General features: G+C 42.3%; 1 protein-coding gene across 2 annotated transcripts; it reads left to right on the top strand.

The window, feature by feature from the left end:
• The first annotated feature begins 745 nt into the window (after nucleotides 1-745).
• kif16ba (kinesin family member 16Ba) lies at nucleotides 746-24,739 on the top strand. 2 transcript variants are annotated; one of them, XM_028442105.1, is made up of 25 exons: nucleotides 746-1,028; nucleotides 1,419-1,488; nucleotides 1,565-1,660; nucleotides 6,729-6,845; nucleotides 8,608-8,705; nucleotides 8,793-8,902; nucleotides 8,991-9,133; nucleotides 12,800-12,968; nucleotides 13,045-13,158; nucleotides 13,230-13,405; nucleotides 13,479-13,544; nucleotides 14,085-14,144; nucleotides 18,463-18,582; nucleotides 18,665-18,716; nucleotides 18,920-19,057; nucleotides 19,126-19,208; nucleotides 19,276-19,364; nucleotides 19,451-19,504; nucleotides 21,442-21,576; nucleotides 21,657-21,761; nucleotides 21,837-21,933; nucleotides 22,033-22,080; nucleotides 22,574-23,998; nucleotides 24,275-24,397; nucleotides 24,474-24,739. In XM_028442105.1, the coding sequence occupies exons 1-25, from the start codon at nucleotides 982-984 to the stop codon at nucleotides 24,588-24,590; spliced, it is 3,852 nt and encodes a 1,283-aa protein (XP_028297906.1). In that variant the 5' UTR covers nucleotides 746-981; the 3' UTR covers nucleotides 24,591-24,739. The 2 variants fall into 2 exon arrangements, with proteins under 2 accessions (XP_028297906.1, XP_028297905.1); XM_028442104.1 differs by having other exon boundaries at nucleotides 13,033-13,158; nucleotides 24,474-24,736.
• The last annotated feature ends 804 nt before the right edge of the window (nucleotides 24,740-25,543 follow it).

Raw genomic sequence — 25,543 nt, 5'->3', positions numbered from 1 at the left:
ATGTAGCAGAGGAGGGACAGTGGTAATAAGATTAATAAAATATCATCAGCAAAAAGAGAGAAAGAGACAGTTTATGAGGAGCATTTGTTTAATGAAGAACACAATGAGAATCATACTCTGGTTCTCTCACACACACACACACACACACACACACACACACACACACACACACACACACACACACACACACACACACACACACACACACACACACACACACACGCACACACACACGTCATTGCTTTACCTCCCGTTAGCATTATTAATCAGTCTGTCTAATTAGTGAGGTCATTATTGATTATTGATCATAATCTCGTTGATTATTCAGCTTTAACGTTATAGAATCAAGTCTTAGTATTACTGATTAAAAACCAAAAGACGAAAAACACAAACCCATACAAACTGTGTTTTTTTTTTTTTTTTTTTTTTTTTTAGATTATAAAAAAAATTAAAAAAATCGTGTTTTGTTTGCTTAATATTTGAGGATTTTCTCCAAAGACATTATCTCAGGGAGAAGAAGTTACCGTTGGAACATTTCTTTGGACAGATTCTATTTATATCATATGTGATCAACTGACAAACAGAAGGACTGAAAAGATCAAAGAATCATTGTGAAAGAAGAAGTTAAACATGAAGGAGCTGAAGTTAAAGATGGCTTCTCTTAGATTAGGTTCACCCCGAAACAGTAGGTGGCGGAATATTCACCTGCAACACTAAAAAAACACAATGAAAAAGAAGAATTTATGGCAGTCAGCAGACGTGCGCATGCGCGCTCGGGGGTCGCTGTCAATATTAATTTGTCCCTACAAGCCTCCGTAGCTCCGAGAGTCAGCAGTTAGCTATTAGCCTCATAGCTAACCTTAGCAGACCAGGACCAGGACCAGGACCAGGACGTCCCGGTGCTCAGTGAGGGCTCATTAGTCCTGTGGGGTCGGTTAGGGTTAGTTCGAGTTATAGTTCGGTTCCGGGGTCGGTTCCAGCATGGCTTCGGTCCGAGTGGCTGTTAGAGTTCGACCGATAAACAAACGGTGAGTTTAAAACACACACACACACACACACACACACACACACGCACACACACACACACACACACACACACACACACACACACACACACACACACACACACACGTGTGTAAATGTGTGTAATTATACTCTAAGATAATTAAAAACTGTCTGACATGTTAATGTGAAGGGAATGCGTTTCTTTGACGTTTGTACTTGTGTTTATTTGTTGTTTTTTGTTTATTTGTTAATTATCTTTGTAGGTGTTTTATGATTATTAACAACTCCACTAAAATTTCATATAATTTAGAATCCTGCTCAACTTTAAAAAAAATAAGAATGAGACGGTAAATGAGTCCATTGACTCACTGACTGACAAGCAGCTGATATAGATGTGTGTGTGTGTGTTTCAGAGAGAAGGATTTGTCAGTGAGGAACATCATCACCATGGATGGAAACACAACCTCCATCATTAACCCCAAGGTCACATTGACTCCTCCCCCTAACCCTAACCCCTCTCCCCTCCGCTGCACTCACTCCCTCTCCCCCCCTCTCTCAGGTTTCTGATGACAGAGAGAAAACCAAAACATTCAACTACGACTTCTCTTACGATTCCTACGACTCTCAGAGCCCCACCTTTGCTTCTCAGGACAAGGTACCAAACAGCTGTAAACAAACGAGCATATAAACAAATATATATTTAAATAAACATATGTAAACAAACATGTAAACAAACTGGATTTCCTCTAACTTCCTGTATTTATTCTGTGTGCTGTATTATGATGCTCGTTCACTTCTTATTAGTGTAAATCAATAATTATACCGTTTAATTTATCAGACGCTTTGGTTCAAGGTGAAGAACAAGGCAAGCAGGAATTTAGACTGAAGGAAAAACCTTTAATGAGTATAAAAAGTGCTTCAAGTTTGATTGTTCTAATAGTATAGTGCAACATTTCAACATTTAGGATTTTGATTATTATTTGATAGCAATCATTGTTCTGTGCTATCAGGGTTGTGTATGTTGCTGATTAGGGGTGAAAATCACCAGCTTCATCGCGATACGATGTTTGCCGATATCACAAAGTCTGTCGCGATATGATTTCGATTTGATTCACAAGCCTGTGATCGATATGATGTGATGTCATATTCACATCTCACACAATCATTTACATGTTTATCAACTCCCAAAAAACCACTGAAATACGATTTGACCATTTTATTTCTAAGGTCTTTCAGGTGTCGGACATTAAATAAACAGTATAAAAACTATTCTGTAACATTTAACAAAGTGTTAGACTTTAAATTGTGTGACTGATAAAACGTATCTAGTAGTTTTATTTAAATTACTACGGTGCAATATGTTTTTAATCATACAAAAATATGGCTTTAAAAACAGTTGATTTCACTGTAAAAAAAAAAAAAAAAACTGTAACCAGATGGAAAAGTGTCACAGGCATGTTATTATTAATAATATGCCACACTGTTATATAACTATATAAAACTATTTGTTTTGATTTGGTTTTAAAAAGGAATAACCAAAGAACCAAGGGTACACAGATAATAATGCTACATTTATGGTTTTGAAACAATTTTTTCTTGAATATTGAATAAATATCTCAAGTGGACTTCCAGACACTTGTTATTCAGTAGTCCTGTTTATTTACATGAACAGACACTGTTTGTTGTGGGGAGTGATTATAAATAAACCTATTTACGAGCACGGACCAAATACTGATAGTATGTCTGTGTGTTAGTAGTGGTAACTGTTATATTATAATACTTTGGATAATAGTATCTGATTAATTCACAATTGTCAGTAATAATTAAGAAATAATTAATAGGTAATTGTAATAATTAAAAACTATACAGCACTTTGGTCAGCTGAAGTTGTTTTTAAAATGTGCAGAAATGCACATAATTTGTTTTATAAACAATGATATTGTTCTCTATACTTATGTTAATAAAGGTCCATGTGTGACATTTGGCATATGGCTTTAACTGACTTACCTGAAACATTGTAAAATAATGGTTTATTAAATTAATGGTTTTTAAGATTTACTATGGGGTTTGCCTCTGAAAAAAGAAACTAAAATGTACGCTATGCTATAATAGTTAGGGGGAACCCCAATTACATCACAGAGAAAACATTCATATATATATTGAATATTGCCATTCTGGTTCGATTGTATGCAACAAGACATCATCTCAAGGCAAGGGCCAAATATTGAGAGATATATCGTGAACTGCCAGCACCATTCTTTACTAACACACTAATCAAACTGTAGACCTGGATCTCCCTGGGCTTATGGGGTTGCCTGGGTCTCTGGGTGCCTCTTCGCGGGTGTGCGTTCCTACTGGATGTCCTCCGGACGCTGGGCTGTTTGATTTTGCTCTCCTGCCCCCTCCGTACACGCCTAGGAGGCCCGTGGGGCTGGGGGCCTGCGTGTTTTTCTGCCGTTCTTTCCCCTTGCTCTCTGTCCCCCTGTCCTGTTCTCCCCTCCTCCTTTTCCTTTGCTCTGGCGCCTGGTCTCCTCTTGGGTTGGGCGTTGGGGGGCTCCTGTCGGCCCGGGGTACTGGTGGAGGGGCTGTGGGTTTCGCCTGGGGGGTGAGCGGGGCTCCGTCGGGTGGGTTAGCTTGGGGGTGAGCCCGTCGGGGGGCCTGGGGTGGTGGGGTTTGTGGCTCCTGGCCGGGGGGGTCTGGGGTGGGGGTGGCTACTGCTCGGGGTCGCCTACATCCTGGGTCGCTGGGTGGCGGGGTGCTGCTGTGGGTCGCTCCGCCTGCCTGTCTGGGCGCTTCAGCTTTGTTCCCTTGAGCGCACCGTCGCCATGGATGTCGCTAGCATGTCCTCCGGGCTGTGCTGGCATCGGGGGTGGCCTCTGTGGGAAGGGGGGGCTCCGCTGGTGGCACTTGGTGTGGGTTGGCGGGACCTGGCTGGGGGTGCTTAGGTTCGCCCGGGTTAGGGTTAGTTGGGGCGGTGGCGAAGTGCGCTGGCTCCTAGGCTTCTAGGTGCTTTCTCGGGTGTGTATGTGGGGGGCGGTGGCTGCCTCTCGGCTTGGTGTCTGGGGGGCTGCTCGGCTGGGGGGGGTTGCCTGGGCTCGCTGGCCCCCGCTCTTTCTGCTATTCTGGCTGCGTCCTTGAGTCCGGGGCAGCACTTGGGTTTACAGTGGCAGTTTCTTGCACATACATCGGTCTACGATGCACTAGCATGCCTTGGACTGTGGGATAAAACTGGTACTGGGCTTAACTTTAGACACGTTGATCCCAAATACCTGTTTCAGGTATTACCACTCACTTCTTCCCTCTGTCCACAGCCACCAGCATTATAGTTAAGCCTCACATCTACAACTTCATATCTCACTTTACAGTAATCAACTCTTCCCCACCCTTCCATTGTTCTACTTTGAATCGCTCCTCCCTGCTCTCTTCTTATTATTTTCTAAAAAACAAATAACTTCATTAGTGTTTTTTTTTTACTGCTGATGAATATTTTATATCTGATAATGAGTTACATAAAGTTATGATGAATAAATCACAATAGTTACATTAGTCTAACGGGACAAGCTTTGTCTGTGAACACGTGAAATATCATTAAAAAATATTTCACGTTTCACAAGTTGGGACGGATTAATAGTGATTTTAATATTTATGATAACATTTATTTCACACAATGTGTGACATGTTTAGCTTCTATTCTTCCATACAAGTGTTAAATCAGACCATAAACAAATCAATGGTTCTGTGGTTTTATCACAGTTAGACGTGTTCTATTCCTTATATGGAGTGGTTAGCATTAGCTCTTAGCCCAGTCTGTGTGTCGGTGTGTTAGCTTAGCATAGTTAGCTTTAGTTGAGTTTCCTGTTCATAATCGTTGCTACAGGTTCATCTCTGTCCCTGTGTTTGTAGAACTTTAGGTGGATCTGATGGAGGAACTAGGATTGGTTCAATTTGTTGATGTTTATCTGGTTTTAACCAAGTAGTGGTCCATGATGTATCACTGCACGTTAGCTTCAGGTAGCTGAGACTAGCACCTGACACACACAGACGGCGGTGTGTGTGGGAGCGGTGCACACCATGGAGCTCCATAAACAACGTTCCGCTCCAGAGAATAATAAGTTGTTGACAACAAACGGGCAGTTTTGTCCCGTGGGACACGGTTTTTTGGGGGCGTTCTTGGCTAAATTGTGGGATAAATGGTCAGTGGCCCTCGCTAATTTCCGACAGGGGAATTTATTGTTTATATCGTGGGATGACATATTCTTACCGGTGAGAATGTTTTTGACGATAAATCATAAACGATAAAATATCGCACATTCCTAGTAGTAACCCCCTAACTCTTGGCAGAAACTCCCTAACTCTTAACTCTTTGCAGTAACGGTAACTGTTGGTAGTAACTGTAAAAAAAATTTTCAAAAACATTTTTTATTGAAAAACACCAACTTTCAATCACAAAATACAATTTTTTGAACATGAATGCACACGGACAATCACAAACATTTGAAAAATCAATCAAATTGGATTACAGACTTCTTTGTCAAACAATGAACACTCCCCATCACCCCTATGAACAAGAGGTGGAAGATCATATCCTCTCTATGGCCTGGGTTAGGGTTAGGGTATATTTAAGTTTGGCAGTAGAATGGTTGTTAAAATCCAAAATAATACTGTACAACTTTGAAATAATTACTCTTTGATTAGTAACAAATGAAAGCATGGTTTCCCACTGGTGATCTGGAAGTAAAGAGGGAAAATTATGAAAACATTTAGAAACATAATTCCGGCCTTGAAAATAGCAAAACGGATGAATATTGGGAAGGGAGTAGCGAGATGACAGATTGACAAAACTATCAAAATCCCATCAACAAACAAATGCTTTAACTGTGTAATACCTTTGTCATGCCACACTGTAAATGTCAGATCTGAAAACAAAGGAGGAAAAAGTGATTGTTTTTTAGTGGGTCAGAGGAATGTGTAGCTACAAATTTAAAGTGCCTAAATTGATACCAGATCTTTAATGTATTAAGAACCACTTGGTTATCAGTGTTTAGAGAGGGTTTATTAGGAAATGACAAATAAATGAAAGTGGGTATAGAACAACTCCTACAGGAGATAGTTCTAAATTACACCAGGAAAGACCAGAAAATTTGAATCAGTAGCAAAGTTTATGGATATGATAAGCCCAATAATAGGCCAGAAAATTAAGTAGTACCAGCCCTCCACTAAGTCTACATCTCTGGAGTAAAGATGGGTAGCAGCTTTGTCTTTCGCCAGCTGTGTCTTGACCCCCTGCAGGTCGAGTTTGATAGTTGACAAAGCATCTCCAAGAGTATCCTGAAGTTCTTTTTTAAATATATCAACAATATCTTTCCTCAGCGAGGCCAGCAACTCACGCTTGACTGCCGCAGTGTCAGGAAACGAACACGTTGAGGTGACCTGCAGGGACCAACGGATCACTCGAGGACATGGGCGGAGTTCGTTGACCAGGCCGCAGCTGTGTCTGAATAGTATTGTGGATTTTAGGGTTCCTTCCAGACATTTTAGTCAGTTCAGAGCTGAACCTCCAAAGAAAAGGTCTGAAGAAGCAGAATTATACTGAATATGTGACCAATTAGCGCAAACTAATTACAATTTTTAATGTAATTGGCAGGAGCGTCCTACACCATTGAAGCTCCGCCTCCCTTTTTAGTAACTGTAACTCTTGGTAGTAACCCTCACTCCTCCTGCAGATTTTTGGTGACCTGGGCTCAGATGTGCTGAAGGCTGCATTCGAAGGCTACAACGCGTGTGTGTTTGCATATGGACAGACGGGCTCTGGGAAGTCCTACACCATGATGGGAAGTCCAGTAAGTCCCATACATCCAAGTGTTCGTGAACACAACATGAGAACCAACAGTCCGTTAGGCTTTCAGGTTCTTGTTGTGATGGTGAAGGTTTGTAATGTTTGAGCTCATCATCCTCAATAGGAATGTAACCGTGTTCTAATGAGATGATTACCACACTTTGTTTTCATTGGGGAACACATTTAAAGTGACATTATTATTTAACCTATGCATCAGTGTACTCAAGTTCAACATTTTATTTTATTTTGTGCATTGTAATAATGTCAGTGCTAAATAAATATTTTGAAGCATTAGTATTAGGGGTGTGAATCTTCCAACAACTCAGGATTTGATTCAAACCGATTCTTGATTAGCAATCAGTGCTTTTAGTTACAAGGGGAGCCAATAAAAACTGTTTATGTTGAAGAAAATGCAGCTTTCCTACGTTCAATCAAGTGAATCTAATAGTAAATACACAGAGGCAAACTTTGGACGTTTCTTTGTCACTTAATAGTAGTTTTAAAAATAAAGTAGTCAAATACTTTTCAAGTTTCTGTAGCTACAAAGTTTAACGATTCAGTAACATCAAAAAACAAAACCCTAACAGTTTCACTGGTTCTAATGTTCTACTGGTTTTAATGCTTCTAATTCTTTTACTGGTTCTAGTGGTTTTGCTGGTTCTAGTGTAGGACCCTATAAAATCCACGTTAACGGAATTGCGGTTAAACATGGAAATGGACAGAATCAGCATGAAACGCCGTCACCGTGGGGCAAGGAAAGTTTTTTTTATGGAGAAATGTTTCCGGGGGGCCGCTTATTTAAAAACAAAGCAAATGATCACTGACTCCTAAATACAGAGCCACCAGTGCCCGTTTAACTTCGCTGTGCCTGTAAAACTCCGTCGTTTTTTTGTGTAGGGTGTGTAATATGTGAAGATATGACAATATATATGCAGATAAAACAGAGTCATCGCTGATCATGTGAACAGTTTGTTAAAACAGAGATGAGTGAAATAAATGAATGATGTGGGAGAATTACGGAATGGAGTGAAGAACTGTGATGTTTCTTTGTGTGCTGACAAGCAACAGGACGAAGGATGGATGGATGGATGGATGGATGGATGGACGGACGGACATTTGTGTGTGTTGCTGCTGGAGCACTGGCTTGTGATTGTGTGCTCGTGTTTGTTTCCGTGACGGCAGGCACGCAGCTGCTGCTCTGTCACTGATGGAGTTGCTCCATTGCAATTGTGCTTCAATGTAAAGTCTTATGTTTGGTCCTGGTTTCTTTCTCACATGGTTAAAGACCACACCATGCTTCACTTGAGCCGAACCGAGACCTACATTTTTCAGAGGACCAGAGTTCACTTGTTTGCTCCGCACCAGAGTTTCAGTGACCTTTCACATCACAAAAAGACCAGAGTATTTGAGGAAGCGAAGCATGGTGCGGAGCAAAGAGGTACAGTATGTGTGAAAGGACCCTTATATCTACCTTTTAATTTTGTATTACTTTATTTTTGACATACATTTTTGTTTAATTATGAGGTTTTTTTTAAATTTATTTTGTTTCCTCACAGGAGTTAAAGACTAATATATATATATTTTTTAAATTATAAATATTTCTTCAAAAAAAAATGGAATTAAAAAAATTTAAGTGGAAAACATGGAATGTGGGAAAAAATAAAATGGAATTGGAAAAAATAAAACAGATTTTATAGGGCCCTTCTACTAGTTCTAATGGTTTTACTGGTTCTAATTGTTCTCCTTGTTCTACTGGTCCATTTCAGGGAGATGTTGGTTTGATCCCGAGGATCTGTGAGGCGTTGTTCTCGCGTGTCTCTGAGGCCACTCGATTGGACGAGGCATCGTTTCGGACTGAGGTCAGGTAAGTGGGCACAGGAAGACTGGACGAGTCACTTCCTTTGGGTGGCTGTGTCACTTCCTGTCAGGCTCAATGACTTTCTGTTCTCAGCTACCTGGAGATCTACACTGAGCGCGTACGAGACCTGCTGAGGAGGAAAAGCTCTCAGACGGATAACCTGAGGATCCGAGAACACCCAAAGGACGGCCCCTACGTGGAGGGTGAGGTCACCTGACTCTAGGATGGGGCGTGGATCGGTTACAGGGTTTAACAACCTTCCTTCGCCCACTGTTCTTGCCCCGCCCCCAGGCCTGTCCAAACACTTGGTGCAGAACTTTGGGGATGTGGAGGAACTGATGGAAGCGGGAAACATCCACCGAACCACGGCCAGCACCGGCATGAATGACGTCAGCAGCCGCTCCCACGCCATCTTCACCATCAAGTTCACTCAGGTAGGAGCTGGGGTCACTTTCTGTTTTACTAAGGGTGCACTCATACTGTCAGCTCGGGCTGTTCCAATCTTACAGTAGGAATCCCCCCTCCCCGTCCCTCCTCTGGCACGGTTTATGCGATCACCAGCTCAACTCAATTCCCACAGACAAACACGTCATCATGTTCATTTACGACACACGTATTTCATTACGTCCTCATTAAGCGACTCTGGGTTTATTGTTGACAGTACATGCTGTTAATTTCCTTATCTTCTGTTGCGTAGGGTAAGTACCGTCATTTCCGGACTATAAGCCGCTACGTACGTGTGTGTGTGTGTGTGTGTGTGTGTGTGTGTGTGTGTGTGTGTGTGTGTGTGTGTGTGTGTGTGTGTGTGGGGTGTGTGTGTGTGTGTGTGTGTGTGTGTGTGTGTGTGTGTGTGTGTGTGTGTGTGTGTGTGTGTGTGTGTGTGTGTGTGTGTGTGTGTGTGTGTGTGTGTGTGTGTGTGTGTGTGTGAGATTCATGTAGTAAAGGACACTTATCAGTTGAAACACCAACACTTCCATCAAACCTAACTTGAGTACAGCAGCCCACCTACCTGCCCGTTCCTACCCTCATCAGCCAATAGAGTGCGGCCTATGTTAGGCTGTGGCTTTTGTGTGGATTTTCTAAGAAAATTGCTAAATTATTGTAATGCGGCCAATAAAACAGTGTGCATTATAGCCCGGAAATTACAGTATACATCCAGATTTACCCGGACACGTCCTGATTTCATGGCTGAATTTTATGAACGGAATGGGTGTCCCAGGGCCCCTGAACACAACACCTTAAATGGCCGTAACTCCGCTCATATTTGCTTTATCCGAGAAATTATACCAGTTTATGAAAGCTAAGAAGTTGCTCTTTACAGTCAGTGTTGGTAATTTGCAGTAATTTTATTCACGCTTGACGGAAACATTAAAAATGCTGCCTTGTTTTGACAAAATTGTCACAAGGAAAAGAAAGAGAACCAAAGTCCGAGTGGGAGAAAGAGAGAGATTAAATGAGACCAAATAGCGGTGCATTTATTTGAAAATGAAGACTCTTTGACGCTCTGTTCATGATGGTTTCATCATCAAAGGGATTTGAAAACAAAGGAGGAAACTGAGCCTATAAAGTTAAGATCAGTTTAATTTCTGGGTCAATAAATGTTGTTCTGCTTTTGTGGAGCTAGTCTTTAGGTACATTAATGTAAGTGTAAATATGTGCTTATAATGTGTGAGATTCTCACCGTAATGAAGATGTTGTCGCTATGGTAACCTGTACAGGTGGTCTGGGCTGCAGCCAGAGCAGAGGTGCATGCTGGGAGGTTTTTAAGGATCCTTTATTGTTATGAACATGAACCAATCAAGAGTCCAAAACAATAAAAATAGAAACACACCAATAATATGAATAGAATAATGTACCTGTTAGCATTTAGCATTTCACCTGTGAATATATTACGTTACTAATATTAATGTAATATCAAAGCTAATGTAGTGTTTAACGATCACTTAGTGAGCTTATCGGCTCATTGTTAACATTGTGTGGGTGGGTGCGTGTATGTGAGCGGTGAATTAATTCTAGATTAATGTGCACCAGTCCATCACACATGTACCTGCCTGCCTAGCTTTCACTAAACTAACCTAATTGAAGTAGTTGCAGGTGTAGTGTGAGTGAAGCTATAGTGATCAGGTGCCCTTCACTATCACCCTCAGCGCACGCCAGAGTTAATCATGGAGTTCCACAAGGTTCAGTTTTAGGACCAATACTCTTTACATTATATATGCTTCCACTAGGTAACATTATCAGAGAACATAATATACATTTCTATTGCTATGCAGATGATACACAGCTTTATCTCTCAATGAAATCAGATGAAACTCATCAGTTATTAAAACTCCAGGCTTGTCTTAATGACATCACATCCTGGATGAGTCGTAACTTTCTCCTTCTTAACCAGGATAAAACCAAAGTGATTTTATTTGGTCCAAAACACCTCAGAGATAAATTATCAGAGTAAATAGTGTCTCTAGATGACATTACTCTGTCACCCAGCACCACAGTAATAAACATAGACATTATCTTTGATACTGACTTATCCTTTAATTCTCATATTAAACAAATCACAAGGACAGCCTTCTTCTACCTCCATAATATCTATAAAATCAGGAATATCTTGACCCAGAGTGATGCTGAAAAACTAATCCATGCATGTGTTACATCTAGATTAGATTATTATAACTCTATACTGTCAGGATGTCCTAGTAAGTCACTAAAAAGTCTCCAGTTAATTCAGAATGCTGCAGCTAGAATACTAACAGGTACTAACAGGAGAGAACATATTTCTACAGTATTGGCTTCTCTTCATTGGCTTCCTGTAAAATCTATAATAGAGTTTAAAATCCTCCTGTTAGCATACAAAGCTCTACATGATCTAGCTCCTGTATATCTATAGAGACCTGTTAGTGTCCTATCATCCAGGTAGATCACTCTGCTCTCAGTCTGATGGTCTTCTGGAAGTTCCTAAAGTATCTAGAAGTAGAACAGGAGGCGGAGCATTCAGCTACCAGGCTCCTCCCCTTTGGAACCAGATCCCAGTCTTACTACAGGAGGCTGCTACTCTCTACACCTTTAAAAGTAAACTCAAAACCTACTTATTTACTAAAGCATATACCGTATAATAGCATTAACTTAACCACCAGGAACAAAGCTCTAAACCTAAAAATAGGAACTAAGAACTAAGATTATTTAGTAGAACACCAACATTATATTCAAACATGATCCACCATCTACACACACAGCTCTAATGGGCTGTAATGAGATGATGTCCAGTCAGACACATTTGTGACGGGTTGTAAACAACCCCCCACTTTTGTCCCTTGTTGCTTAACCCATCATACTGCTCACACTGCTTCACACCATTTACACTGATGTCCACCCCATATATCATTCTCATTCCACTGTATTCCTGTATTGTGTTTTTAATGCAGTCATTGCCTTCTCCTCGTGCTTCTCTCTCTTTTCTGTTTTAGGTGTCTGAGGCTGGAGATGGCAGTCTCTGATCAGCGGTTAGGGTTAGGGTTGCTGTGCTGCAGCAGAGCAGCCCCTTATTTCCACCACACCCTTAACTCCAGCACAGCTGTGTAACTGCTGAGTCCCTCAGCAGCAGATACTGCCAGACGCTGGAGTTGTGCTGTAACAATTTAACAAAAATAAGCCCGTGTGGGACAGGAAGTAGTGCATAGATTGAATAAAATATTCGTAATTCCACCCATTGACCGAGGTTACCCCTGGTAGAGGAAAACACCTACCGTCTGGGGCCAAAGCAAACAGTTTAGTTGTTATGATGCAGCAGAACTGAAGTCAGCATCATATTAGAACATTTTTAAATCCAAGGGTCTACTGCTTTTGACTGAGAGGGAGATTTATCAAAATTTTATTGATCATGTAATGTTTTTACTGCTAGTTTTCATGTTTTTATTGATTTTTAAACTGTTTGATGTTGAACTTTTAATTTGTGTAAAGCACCTTGTGTTACCTTGTGTATGAAATGTTCTTTACAGATACATCTGCTTTACTCATCAGTGGTGTTTGCCTCCCCTGCTGGTCTGTTCTGCTTCTGCCGGTTACTCTCACTGAGTGTGTGTGTGTGTGTGTGTTGTCTTCAGGCTAAGTTTGATGCTGAGATGCCCATTGAGACGCTCAGTAAGATCCACCTGGTGGATTTGGCAGGAAGTGAACGTGCTGACGCCACAGGAGCAACTGGCCTGCGTCTGAAGGAGGGAGGGAACATCAACAAATCCCTGGTGACGCTGGGGAACGTCATCTCTGCATTAGGTGTGTGCGTGTGTGCGTGTGTGTGTGTGCGCGAAGCTGTGACACGTGTGTGTAACGTGTGTAGCGGACTTGTCAGATGGCGACGACGGCACTCAGAGGAGGCGTGGCTTTGTGCCGTATAGGGACTCGGTGCTGACGTGGCTGCTGAGGGACAGTTTGGGAGGAAACTCGAAAACTATCATGATTGCCAGTGAGTTCAGCCGCTCCTAACGATTCTCTGAACGCACCGTGGGCGATGAGTTCAAAGAGCCTTTGTTACAGCCGTTTCTCCGGCCGACGTGAACTACGGCGAGACGCTGAGCACGCTGCGATACGCCAACAGAGCCAAGAACATCATCAACAAACCCACCATCAACGAGGATGCCAACGTCAGGCTGATCAGAGAACTGAGAGCAGAGATTGCTCGACTCAAAGCTCTGCTGGTGCAGGGGAACCAGGTACACACGTGCGTGCGCGCGCACACACACACACACACACTAATGTGTGTGTTCTCTCTCTCTCTATTCTCAGGTCGCTCTGTTAGACTCGCCCACCGCTCTCAGTATGGAGGAAAAGCTGCACCAGAATGAGGCTCGGGTCAGTCCTCTATCAGGTCCTCAGAAAAGATTCTTCTGAGTGTTGAAGCTTCGGATGTTGTGGAATTTTGGTCACATGGTACTGCTGTTAGTTGTTAGATGCAAGTCTTTAGTCCATCTTATCCCAACAAGTATTAATAGTTGTTCAGAGTTAGCCCCTGCTGGGCTTTTTGCTGGGGGAGGGTCTTTCTCTGGAACTGAACAGAGTGGCACACTAGCCCCCCCTACGGTGTGGTCACAAGCTGAATTATTAGGTTACATTTCAGGTGCATGACTACATCGTTGTTTGAATGAAAAATGTCTGATGGTGATCAATGTATTCAGTTTGTAAATTAGTAGCATTGATAGGATGATATTAGCTCTTTGATAAATGTAGAGCAGCAGGTGGTCAGGGTTAGAGAACAAGAAAACACTGCTAGCTTCACTCCGAGGAAACCAGAGGAACCATTGGTTGTTTTGATACTTTTATTGATCCATGCTTTTATTCTACTGGTTTACTGCTAGACCGTGACTTCCCACTACTTCTCTTGACTTGGTACAGGTTCTGGAACTGACCAAAGAATGGACCAACAAATGGAACGAGACCCAAAACATCCTGAAGGTAGAACACAGTACATCTTCCTGTTGTTGTTTACCTGTGGTGTTTATTACCTTTTATTACTTCCATCAGGCTCATATTTTCACCGCTATTGGTTTATTCATTTATTTGGTTGTTCACCATCAACTTCTGGCAGCTGAGCTGCCAGAAGAGCAAACTGGAACACACAGAGGAAATTATTTACTAAACATGAAGTTTTTCTTCTGAGAAAACACACAATACTTCAACGGCAAACACTATCATTTACCTTCTGGCTCTGAGGTAATCATCTACTCCTTTTTTATTCGCTGGCTCAACTGGAAAGCTAAGTAGCAAGCTAACTAGCTACAAGTAGCAAGCTAACTAGCTACAAGTAGCAAGCTAACTAGCTACAAGTAGCAAGCTAACTAGCTACAAGTAGCAAGCTAACTAGCTACAAGTAGCAAGCTAACTAGCTACAAGTAGCAAGCTAACTAGCAGAGGAATGGCTGTTTCCACAACAGAATACAGCAGCATTCTCCAAAAGATTACTGAATTGGAGACTACAGTGTGAGGAATACAAGTAAACATTGAGGTTAATGGACACTGTGGATATGATAATGATACGACTGTGGATAAAGCTATCTCGCTACCAGCCTGTGCTAACAAAACTATCAGAGCTAGGGGGATAACCCTAATCCTAGTTCATAGAAACGGGACAAAACTTTTCCCCTGGAAAGCCAGCGCACCTCAGCATGATACAACACCTGCAAATGTTCACTTCCAAGATCTAAGCACAGTTTCTGAAAACATCGGCTATTTTTTGCACTCCACCTGATGTAGCTTACTGCTTGTATAACATGTTTTAATGTTTTGTGGAGTATATCCATTGATGCCAAGGCCTCTCAATGTAAAAAGCAATGGTTCCAGGTTGCACTGGGAGCCTTCTCCAGTATTCTCCTCACGACCCTCAAGTTTTTCCCTGTCATGGGTTAGGGTTAACCCACCAACACACATGTCCCAGCTTAGGCCCACCGAGCTCAAGTACAGGTCCACAGAGTTAAATATTTCCTCAGCGGTTGTAGTGGTTGGTAGCTCTGTTGTGCATAGAAACTGCTCTTGAAAGTCTCTGTCCCACACGTCTCACGTAAACAATCAAAACTGGCTTGCTTGATACGTCTGTAGATTTGTCCATTTGTATAGCAAAATGACCGCTTGTGTGAAGTCGGGCTGTCGTCTGTTGTTTGATGTCATGCGACATGTCTTCAATTCGCCTACTTATGGTGTCATTAGACAGAGGTATAGTTTTGAGTTTATCTGCAGTGGACTGATCCATCACTTCTTTTACCATGTCTATTGTGGCGGGTAAAATTAAGTCCTGAGCAATAGTATGGGGTTTCTTTAACTTTGCAACACGATGTGCCACCAAATAAGAAGCACAAAGGGCATTCTCTTCTAATACAAAAGTCTGTAATGTCATAGATGTGGTGGCTCCAATCAAAACTAAGAGAAAACCAAACACACAGAAAACACCTAGAAGGAGGACTGAGATAATGCAGAATTTGAAATCTGGCTGTAGAAGAGCTGAGTGTAAATGGAGATCAACAAAACTCCAAATTCATCTAGAACTGTACAAAATAAGTCTGTGAAAATCCAATGATGCTTGTTCAAAGCAAGGCAGCAATACTTTTGACATTATTGCCAAAAATGTCAACAACTCTCGCACGTTGTTTTCAGGATGATTGATCCAAATCAATGATTAGACTCTCTAACCTCAGGATTCACTCTGTATGTACTGGAGTAGTACCCAGCAAAATCACCATGGTTAGGTGTTTACTCTGGATGAGCTGACGGATACTGTGACGTCATGCATCAACTTCTGCGTCAAAACGTACATCCCCACCAAAACTGAAAATCTACGGCAACAATAAGCTGTGGTTCACAAAAGATATTAAAACCCTACGCAGGAAAAAATGCCTGGCATTTACTGAGGGTGACATGCGGCACCACAGGGTGGCTACATATGAACTAAGGGCCACTATTAGGAAAGCAAAATTTAGGGATGCACAAAGTCTAGAACAGCAGATAGCCACAAATCACATCAGGACTATCTGGAGAAAACTGAAAATAAGCAAAAGCAGTACTGTTCCCTCACCTGACACCAACCAAAACCTCCCAGATCAATTAAATACATTCTACGGGAGGTTCGAGCAGCTGCCCACTCTATCCTATTCAGCTCCTTCCCCCCCACCATCACCACCATTTTACATCCAGGAGGAGGAGGTGAGAAATATTTTTAGTAAGACCAAAAAGAGGAAAGCAGCATGTCCTGATGGTGTCAGCCCATCTTGAGACACTGTGCACACCAGCTAGCCCCAATATACACCAACATCGTCAACAGCTCCCTCCGCTAGTGCTCGCTACCCACATGCTTCAAGGAATCTATTATCATTGCGGTACCAAAAAGCAATAAAATATCGTGTCTCAACGACTATTGACCAATCGCTCTCACATCTGTCCTCATGAAATCATTTGAACGCATAATTCTGTCTCACCTGAAAAAAATCACCACGCCCCTAATGGACAGGTCAAAGTTTGCATATGGGGCCAATAGGTCTGAGGATGCAGTCACCCTGGCTCTTCACAGGATACTCTACCATCTTGAGTCCTCTCACACCTATGCTTATGTTCTGTTTATTGATTTTAGCTCTGCTTTCAACACTATTAACCCAGTCAATCTCTGTAATAACCTCATGGACATTGACATCTCCTTATGTCTCAGGATTAGGAACTTCCTGTCTGAAAGGACACAAAGGGTTAGGATAAGTGGCCTCCTATCCCAACCCCTGACCGTCAGCACCGGTGCCACCTCATCAGTGTGTCCTATCGCCCTGGTTGTTCACCCTCTATACCAGCGGTCTCCAACCTTTACTCTCAAAGGAGCCATTTTCCCTAATCTTGCCTGGGTTAAAATCCTTCTGGAGCCGAAATAAAAACCTCAATGAAGACAATACAGTGTATAAAATTCTATACAGTTAAAATAATATTGAATAATTTTATGAGTTAATGTATTTGAAGGGCTGCAAAAAGTAACTTGAATTTAATAACACATGATCATGTCGGTCAACACACGTTAATTTCTAATTTATTGCAACGTATCAAGTATGTATATTAAGGCAGCATGTTGGCAATTAAATGAATCTGTTCCCACACATATAAAATCTGTATTTTCTTCCAGAATAGTGTTTTTGTTGATTTAGTTTCTTACCAGGGATTTAGAACTTAAGGTTAGCCACAGATGCAGGAAAGTTGATGGTCCTGGTGAAGTAGGAATGTGCTGAGTCATTGCACAGTGTGATTTATTTTAGGTTAACAAATTGTTATATCTTGATTTTATTTGAAGTAAATGTAATTAATCATGAATACCCTCTGTAACAAATAATTCATTATTTTATTTTATATATTTTTTTAAGCTGCAGGTAGCTAATGCAAAATATTCAAAGATCCGCAGGTTGCAGACCACTGCTCTCACACTCAGTATCCATCTTTAAATACGCAGACGACACAACAATAATTGGACTCATCACTGACAATAATGAAACCATTATCATGCCCAGGTCAACCAAGCAGTCACATGGTTTCACAACAATAACCTTCAGCTCAACACATCAAAAACTAAGGAACTCATTAACTTCTCATTCACCAACACCTATAACAGCCCTTTGTATCAACTCCGAAGTCATAGCCATCACACACACTTTCAAATTCCTCCGTACACACATCAATAACACATTCAAATGGAAACAGCATGCCGATAATACCTACAAAAAACAATAAGACTGAAATTTTCGAGCTGTCGGCAGAAAAACAGACACAACATCCTCCTTCAGTTTTTACACAGCCATAATTGAGAGCATCATCAATAACATTCTGGTACAGTAACTTGGACAGTCATTTACGCATAAAACTCCAACGTTTAATCAACAAATCACCCCAAATCACTGGCCATGCACTCCCATCCATAGAGACTTTGTATCACAGACGTGTCACACAGCGAGCATTGAAAATAACACACACACCCTGCTCACCACCTTTTCACACTCATGCCCTCTGGGGGGCGCTACAGGGCTTTGACAGCCAAATCAGCCACATTTAACAGTTTTTGTCCCCACTGCCATACGGACACTAAACGAATACCTAAAGTAACTTTGTATTGTTGCATTGTTTAACTGTCTGTAACTATGTACGGCATGTGACTGACACAGGAGATGTAAGCATGATGTGCTGTACCGAAAACAAATTCCATCAACTCTGTTGTGTGGCCCTTAATAAATGATTCTGATGTTGTTGTTGTTGTTTACAGGAACAGACTCTGGCTCTGAGGAAAGAAGGGATCGGAGTGATTCTAGACTCAGAACTTCCTCATCTCATCGGCATCGACGATGACCTCCTGAGCACCGGAATCATCCTCTACCACCTCAAGGTTACACACACACGAACACACAACTACACACATGCATCATCAAGGTTACATATTATAACACACATGTGTATGTGTGTTTCAGGAAGGTCAAACTTTTGTGGGTCGAGTCGATGCAAACTCTGAGCAGGACATCAGTGAGTCTTCATCATCATCATTCATTGATTTTTAGCTCTGATCATCAATAATTGTGCTATTGATATTAGCTGCAATAGTTTCTCAGTGATGTTTACATCAAAGCCTAAAATAATCTCTGCTCACTCACTGTGTAGCTTAGAGCTAACTGTTAGCCACCCTGTGTAGCTCAGAGCTAACTGTTAGCTCACTGTGGGTCCCACAGTCCTCCACGGCGTGGCCCTACAGAGTGAACACTGCATGTTTGACAATCGTGGAGGGACGGTGACCTTAGTGCCTCTGGGCCAGGCTCAGTGCTCTGTGAACGGAGCCCTGCTGAGAGAACCTGCAACCCTCACCCAGGGTGAGTCACACTGCACCCTGTGTTTTTCCAGCTGTGGTTGTTACATTTGTGTGTGTGTGTGTGTGTAGGTGCTGTGATTCTTCTGGGTAGAACAAACATGTTTCGCTTCAATCATCCCAAAGAAGCAGCGAAGCTCAGAGAGAAGAGAAAGGTCTCGTTGTGTTGTTGTGTGTATGTGTGTAGTTGTTGTGTATGTAATATTGTGTGTTTGTTCTCAGAGCGGCCTGCTGTCATCTCTCAGTTTGTCCATGTGCGATCTCTCCACTTCCTGTGACAATCTGTCCACAGTCATGCTCTACAACCCCAGGTCAGCGCACACACACACACACACACACACACACACACACACACAACAAAGACACACGCACACACACATTTCCTGTGTGTTTCCAGTTTGGAGTTGGAGCGTCAGCAGAGAGAAGAGCTGGAGAAACTAGAACTGAAACGGTACGGTGTGTGTTTGTGTGTGTGTGCGTGCGCGTTGTCCCTCCCTAACGTCACAGCGCCTCACCCTTTAATATCTCCAGATATTCAACCTCAGGTCCTGGCTCCAGCCTTGGTCTTGGTCACATGTTCTGGTCGTAACCAGAAGTCTTCCTCCAGATCTTGGCACTTGTTTCAGACTGGGTCATTTTTAGAGGCCTGGAAAACTGAGTGGTCCCAAGGACGGGTTTATTTAACTAGATAACCTTTAAAAGCACACTTTCACATGGAACATTTTGAAACATATTCAGTTAATTCAGGAGAAAGTCTCTCTGGATTTTCATAACTCAGCTTTATTTATATGTTGGTATTTGTATAGTGTAGCAGAGTTAAAAGCATAAATGATATTAGAAATAAGGTTCTATTTATGATCATTAACTAACTCTTCTCAATGATTGGTTAGTTTTAGTCCACAGAGTTCAATTAGTCCATGGAGGCTCCATGACTTGTCATCACTCAAGGCTCCGTAGTCAAAACAATTGGCAGATTTATGCCTCAGTTGAGTTTGTTTTTGTCCAACTGAGCTGTAGCCGTGACTTAATCCTCAATTCAGCTTCAGGGTAAGGTAGATTTACGGTAATGCACCGTAAATCTAGCTGCTAATCCGCTAAATTCTTAGGACCAAGAAAGACTCACACAAACAATAACAGCGTGGGCACCAGCATTAGGGGCAGCGCTAGTATCAGGAGCAACACACGGTCTTTAAAAGTGTTTCACTCTTCAACCTTCCAGTGATGTTGTAATTTGTTGATTATCCATAAACACCCGGAGCACTTTGTCACTATGGCAACAAAACACACGCTCATTTCAAAGGCTACACTTCAAAGATAAATCAATTAGTATCATATTAGTATTGATATTATTAATTACATTTAATAATATCAATACTATTTTTTTATTTTGGAAGTTGTACCTCTGAGATGTTTGTAGTATATTAAAATAAATATTTGGACTGAATTTAGCTGAAACTGATCTACTATTGTCAATAGTCATCTTCTTTACCATAACAAAGCAGTGTTGAAGCTTTCATTTAAAAGAAAAACCAGAAACCTTTCACACCTCAGAAGACTATTTTGAATCTATTTTCCTTGTGCAATGAGTTGCAAAACAGTGTTTGTATTTAAATAAAGAAACGTTCATTAAATGTTGAAATGTTAACAAGTGATGGATTGAGATCCTTATGGTATGAATAACAGCATTTATCAACTAATGTTGAATAATCCTTACCTGATAAATTAATTGTTGGATCAATAAATAATGGTTTGGGACAGCTCTAAGTCCAGAAGATCTGGTCTCAGCTCCATTCTTCTTACTAGCTGGAATCCACGGAGAGAGGAGCTCCGCTCTGTGAGCAAACGGCTGGTTTCTCCTCTGTCCTATCAGTGTGTACGTGTTATTATTTGAACCTGAACCTCCAGCCACACCCATCTCTCCTAACAGCTGTGACTTTTAGAGTTTAAAAAAATCTCTCCAGCTTCAACTTGCTGTGAACTTTATCCCAGTTTTTCACTAACCTTTAGTAAAACACACTTTTATGATGTATAGAATCATTGCAGTAACTCAAAAGTTACATGTTTTAAAAAAACAAAGTCCTGACAAACACATAAATATCAAACACATGCACTTCAGATTTTTGTGCAGGCCTTTCTGCCTAAAAATCAGAAAAAAAACATGTTAACATACTCTTATGTTAAAGTTACATTGATTAAATAGTTTAATTTGTACTTGCATATTTTCTGAACAGCAAAGCTTAAAACGCAAAACATAGGAACTGGTTTATTAAACCATTCTTTTTACCATCTAATAGTGATGTTCATCAGCTCATCATCACCATCTAGTGGACAACAGGAATACTGCTTCTTTAACAGTATTCATGTTGTTAGCGTGTTGTGTGTCCTCAGGCGTGTGCTGTCAGAGATAGAGCAGAGACAGAGGATGGAGAGGGCGGAGCTCGAACGGCTTCTTCAGGACCTTCAACAGCGGCAGGAGGCTGAGCCAAAGAACCAGACCATGACCTCTGACCCCATGGACCAAAGGTCAGAGGTCTAATCTGAAGTTGGCTGCTAAACTGAGGCTGGACTTATTCTCCAGGTTCCTTTCTCTCTCCTGTGCTCAGGGTGGAGCAGGTTTCTGTTCCTTACATGCAGTGCTTGACTTCACCAACCGATGAGCGGCATGCCCCTCCCCCAGTCCTCCACCATTCAACTCTAACCGATGAACGGTACGCCCCACCTCCAGTCCTCCACAATCCAAGCCACAACGTTCTCCTCTGAAGTAAGAACTTTTTTTCCCTCAGGATCAACACGTACATCGAGGAGGAGGTTCAGCGCCGCCTCAGTCAGATGAACCACGTGAACGCCCTGGAACAGTCCATGTCCTCAGTGTGTGTGGAGGTAATTACCTGTTCCCTACCCCATGGTTCAGACCCACAGAGCTGTGGAACTGGTCTGAACCAGAGAACAGTGATGAAACTTACTTGTTCTTCTTTGCAGGACAATACAAATGAGGTTGATGCGAGTCCTCGGAGGCCGAAATGTGAGGTGAGCCTCACACATTAACTAATCACACTTTTGGAGGCTGATCATTCTGTGGGACCCTCAGTGGGAGTCCGATCTGGTTTTGTGGTTGAACCTGGGACGACTGGGCTGTCTTCAATGGGAACACCTATCGTTAAGACCGCACCTTGGTTGGGGTTCAGTCTTTTGGGGAGGGCGAGGTCAGACCCTCAGGGGTAGGGGCCTGATTTGTCTGTGCGGCCTTTGGGTGGATCTTGGGTGGGAGTCGAGCCTTGGATGATGGATAGGAAAAAGACACATATTGTCACAAATGTTCGGGTACAGACATGACGATGGTTGTCTGGTTTTAACCATCGGGGGGTGGGGGGTGATTGACTGGGCACTGATTTGTATGTTTGACAATCCTGAATCACGCAATGATTGGAGCAGTGTTCTCATTGGCTGCTGATAGACTAATTGAAACAGTGGGCTCCTCTCATTGGTCCATGTAGTCATTGTCACCGTCTTGTGCTCACAGACGGTGAACCAAACACAGGTTCTAGACGGGTTCTCTGACTCTCTGAGGATGGGGAGAGGGTGGTTCAGTTGTGGACGAGATATGGACCAGAGATCAGAAGATCCTGAAGAAACAGAAAAATCTCTAGAAACCAAAGGACATAAAGAATCTAAACTACTTCAAGAAACTGAGACACCTGGAGAACCAGAGAAAACTAAAGTATGTGAAGAACCTGGACTGGTGAAAGTGAAGCCTCTGGGTGTTCTTCGGCTGTGCGATGTTTACAGAGGCGCAGGAAAACAACTTCAGGAAACACGAGACATTCTCAGGAACATTAAAGATGGAGAACTAAATCTCCTCCCATTCTTCAGACATGATCCAGAACCTGCTCCATCCATCTCAGAACCAGGAACCGACCTGGCTGGTTTAGCCATAGACAGGTACACGACCACCTTCCTGACCCATTCTGCTGGTTCTGTGTCCTCCCTCAGAGACCTCCGTCCTCAAATGTTTCTCCAGCATTTGGTGGACCCGCCCCTGTCTTCTTCAGACATGATGAACAGAATGAAGTCCTATCCGTCCAACCCTCTCAGTGTATTCTGGCTTCAGATTGCTGACCTGAAGCAACCGGTTCCTGAAGCAGCATGTGTGGTTCTGTCTGGGAAGGATGTGACCGTGGTTTCAGGAGAAACCTGGACTGACCTTCACCGATTCAGCCTACAGGAGGTCCAAGAGGTCCAGATTGGTCTGGGAGGACAATATTTGCGTCTGCTGGACGTCTCAGAGGACGTGATTTTAGTGGTTTTCACTTACAGCAAAGAGCTGAGTCAGGACGTCTGCAAGGCCTTACTCGGAGCTTTTTATCCTGAAGGTCTTCCTGAGGGTGTCTCCGCTCACCCCTTACTGTCCTCTGACCTCATGGTCCTGTCTCTGGACTGGAAGTCCAACGTCTCAGACATGGTTCTGGGAGACCGTCGAGTGTCCTCCAGGTTTCAAAGGGTTCTAGCAGACTTAGTCTATGTGGTCCATGGAAACATGCAAAGTCCAGACAAGCCGTCCCTTGCGGACGTCCGTCCTCTACTCTACACCAGTGTGAAGATTCTACTGTCCCCTGAAGACGCTCAGCAGGACATTGTCCAGCTCCTGGTAACAGACAGTCATCTAGCTCTGTTGCAGGAGGACGCAGTCTTTCACCCGGTGCCAGCGAGGTCTGCTGTGGTACCGACCCGTCCTCAGTTCCAGGTCCTTAAGGTGCAGAGATGCTCTGATGTCCGCTGTGTCATCGTGCAGCAGAAGGAGGACATGTTGGTGGTGGACGTGATCTTTCCAGAGATGAGAAGACAATCTGATGTCTTACCGCAGTGCAAAGAGACCTGGACCCTTACGTTTGGTTCAACCGCTGAGGCTCACACTCTGATTGGTTGCCTGTGTCCAAGCTGTCCAAAGGTGGACTGAAGAGGACGTCCTCAGTCTCTAAATGTCTTTCAAAGTTAAATAAGTTTTCAAAACATAAATCCAAATCTTTTCTTTATTCTTTGCCCTGTTTTTACTTCACACCTCTGTCTGTCCTCCTCCCTGTCTGTTCGTCTATGAACTTGTCTTTCTATCTTGATCTATTTTCTTTTCCTCTCTCTTTGTCCTTGTTGATCTTTGCGTCTGTATTTCTTCATCCTTGTTTCTTTGCATCTTCTCTCTTTGTCCCTATCTCTGTGTTGTCTGCAGCTCTCACTATTTGGTCCTCCTGCGAGAGATGGTCCAGGACGCTTTGATCCAATCAGAGTCAGCATTCCTCGATACGTCCTTCGAGGACAAGGAAAGGATGAACATTTTGAGTTTGAGGTCAAGGTGAGAGTGTGTGTGTGAGAAATGAAATTAATATGAAGGAGTATGCAGGTTCTCCCTGACCTTCTCTGTCTGTCAGATCAACGTGGGAGACGAAACATGGACAGTGTTCAGACGATACAGTCGATTCAGAGAAATGCACCACAGCCTCAAGTCCAAGTATCCTGAGGTCAGCAGCTTTACATACGTACAGTGAGGCAAAAAAGTATTTATTCAGCCACCAATTGTGTAAGTTCTCCCACTTAAAAAGATGAGGCCTGTAATTTTCATCATAGATAAACCTCAACTATGAGAGACAACATGAGGAGAAAAGAAATCACATTGTTGGATTTTTAATAAATTTATTTGCAAATTATGGTGGAAAACATGTATTTGGTCAATAACAAAAGATCATCTCAATACTTTGTAATGTACCCTTTGTTGACAATGACAGAGGTCAAACGTTTTCTGTAAGTCTTCACAAGGTTTTCACACACTGTTGCTGGTATTTTGGTCCATTCCTCCATGCAGATCTCCTTTAGAGCAGTGATGTTTTGGGGCTGTCGCTAGGCAACACAGACTTTCAACTCCCTCCATAGATTTTTCTATGGGGTTGAGATCTGGAGACTGGCTAGGCCACTCCAGGACCTTGAAATGCTTCTAATGCCCTACTCCTTTGTTGCCTGGGTGATGTGTTTGGGATCATTGTCATGCTGAAAGACCAGCCATGTTTCATCTTCAATGCCCTTGCTGATCGAAGGAGGTTTTCACTCAAAATCTCACGATACATAGTCCCATTCATTCTTACCTTTACACGGATCAGTCGTCCTGGTCCCTTTGCAGAGAAACAGCCCCAAAGCATGATGTTACCACCCCCATGCTTTACAGTAGGCATGGTGTTCTTTCTCCTCCAAACACGACGAGGTGAGTTTTTACCAAAAAGTTCTATTTCATAAATCAGAATTCCTTTATTAATCCCAGGGGCCAATTGCTTTTGTTACAGCCACAGAACACATCACAAATAAAAGAATAAAAACGTTAACAAAGACAAAAGAAAGAATAAACAATAAATAACTGTATAATTAAGTAAAATACTTAAAAATAGGGATCAGAAACACACACATTACAGTAGTAGAAAATAAAGTAGGATAGATAATATACAAATATATA

This window comes from Gouania willdenowi, unplaced genomic scaffold, assembly GCF_900634775.1.
Source record: "Gouania willdenowi unplaced genomic scaffold, fGouWil2.1 scaffold_395_arrow_ctg1, whole genome shotgun sequence".
Taxonomy (NCBI): domain Eukaryota; kingdom Metazoa; phylum Chordata; class Actinopteri; order Blenniiformes; family Gobiesocidae; genus Gouania; species Gouania willdenowi.
The sequence above is the reverse complement of the archived record's forward strand: the minus strand, read 5'-3'. Positions and strand labels throughout refer to the sequence as shown.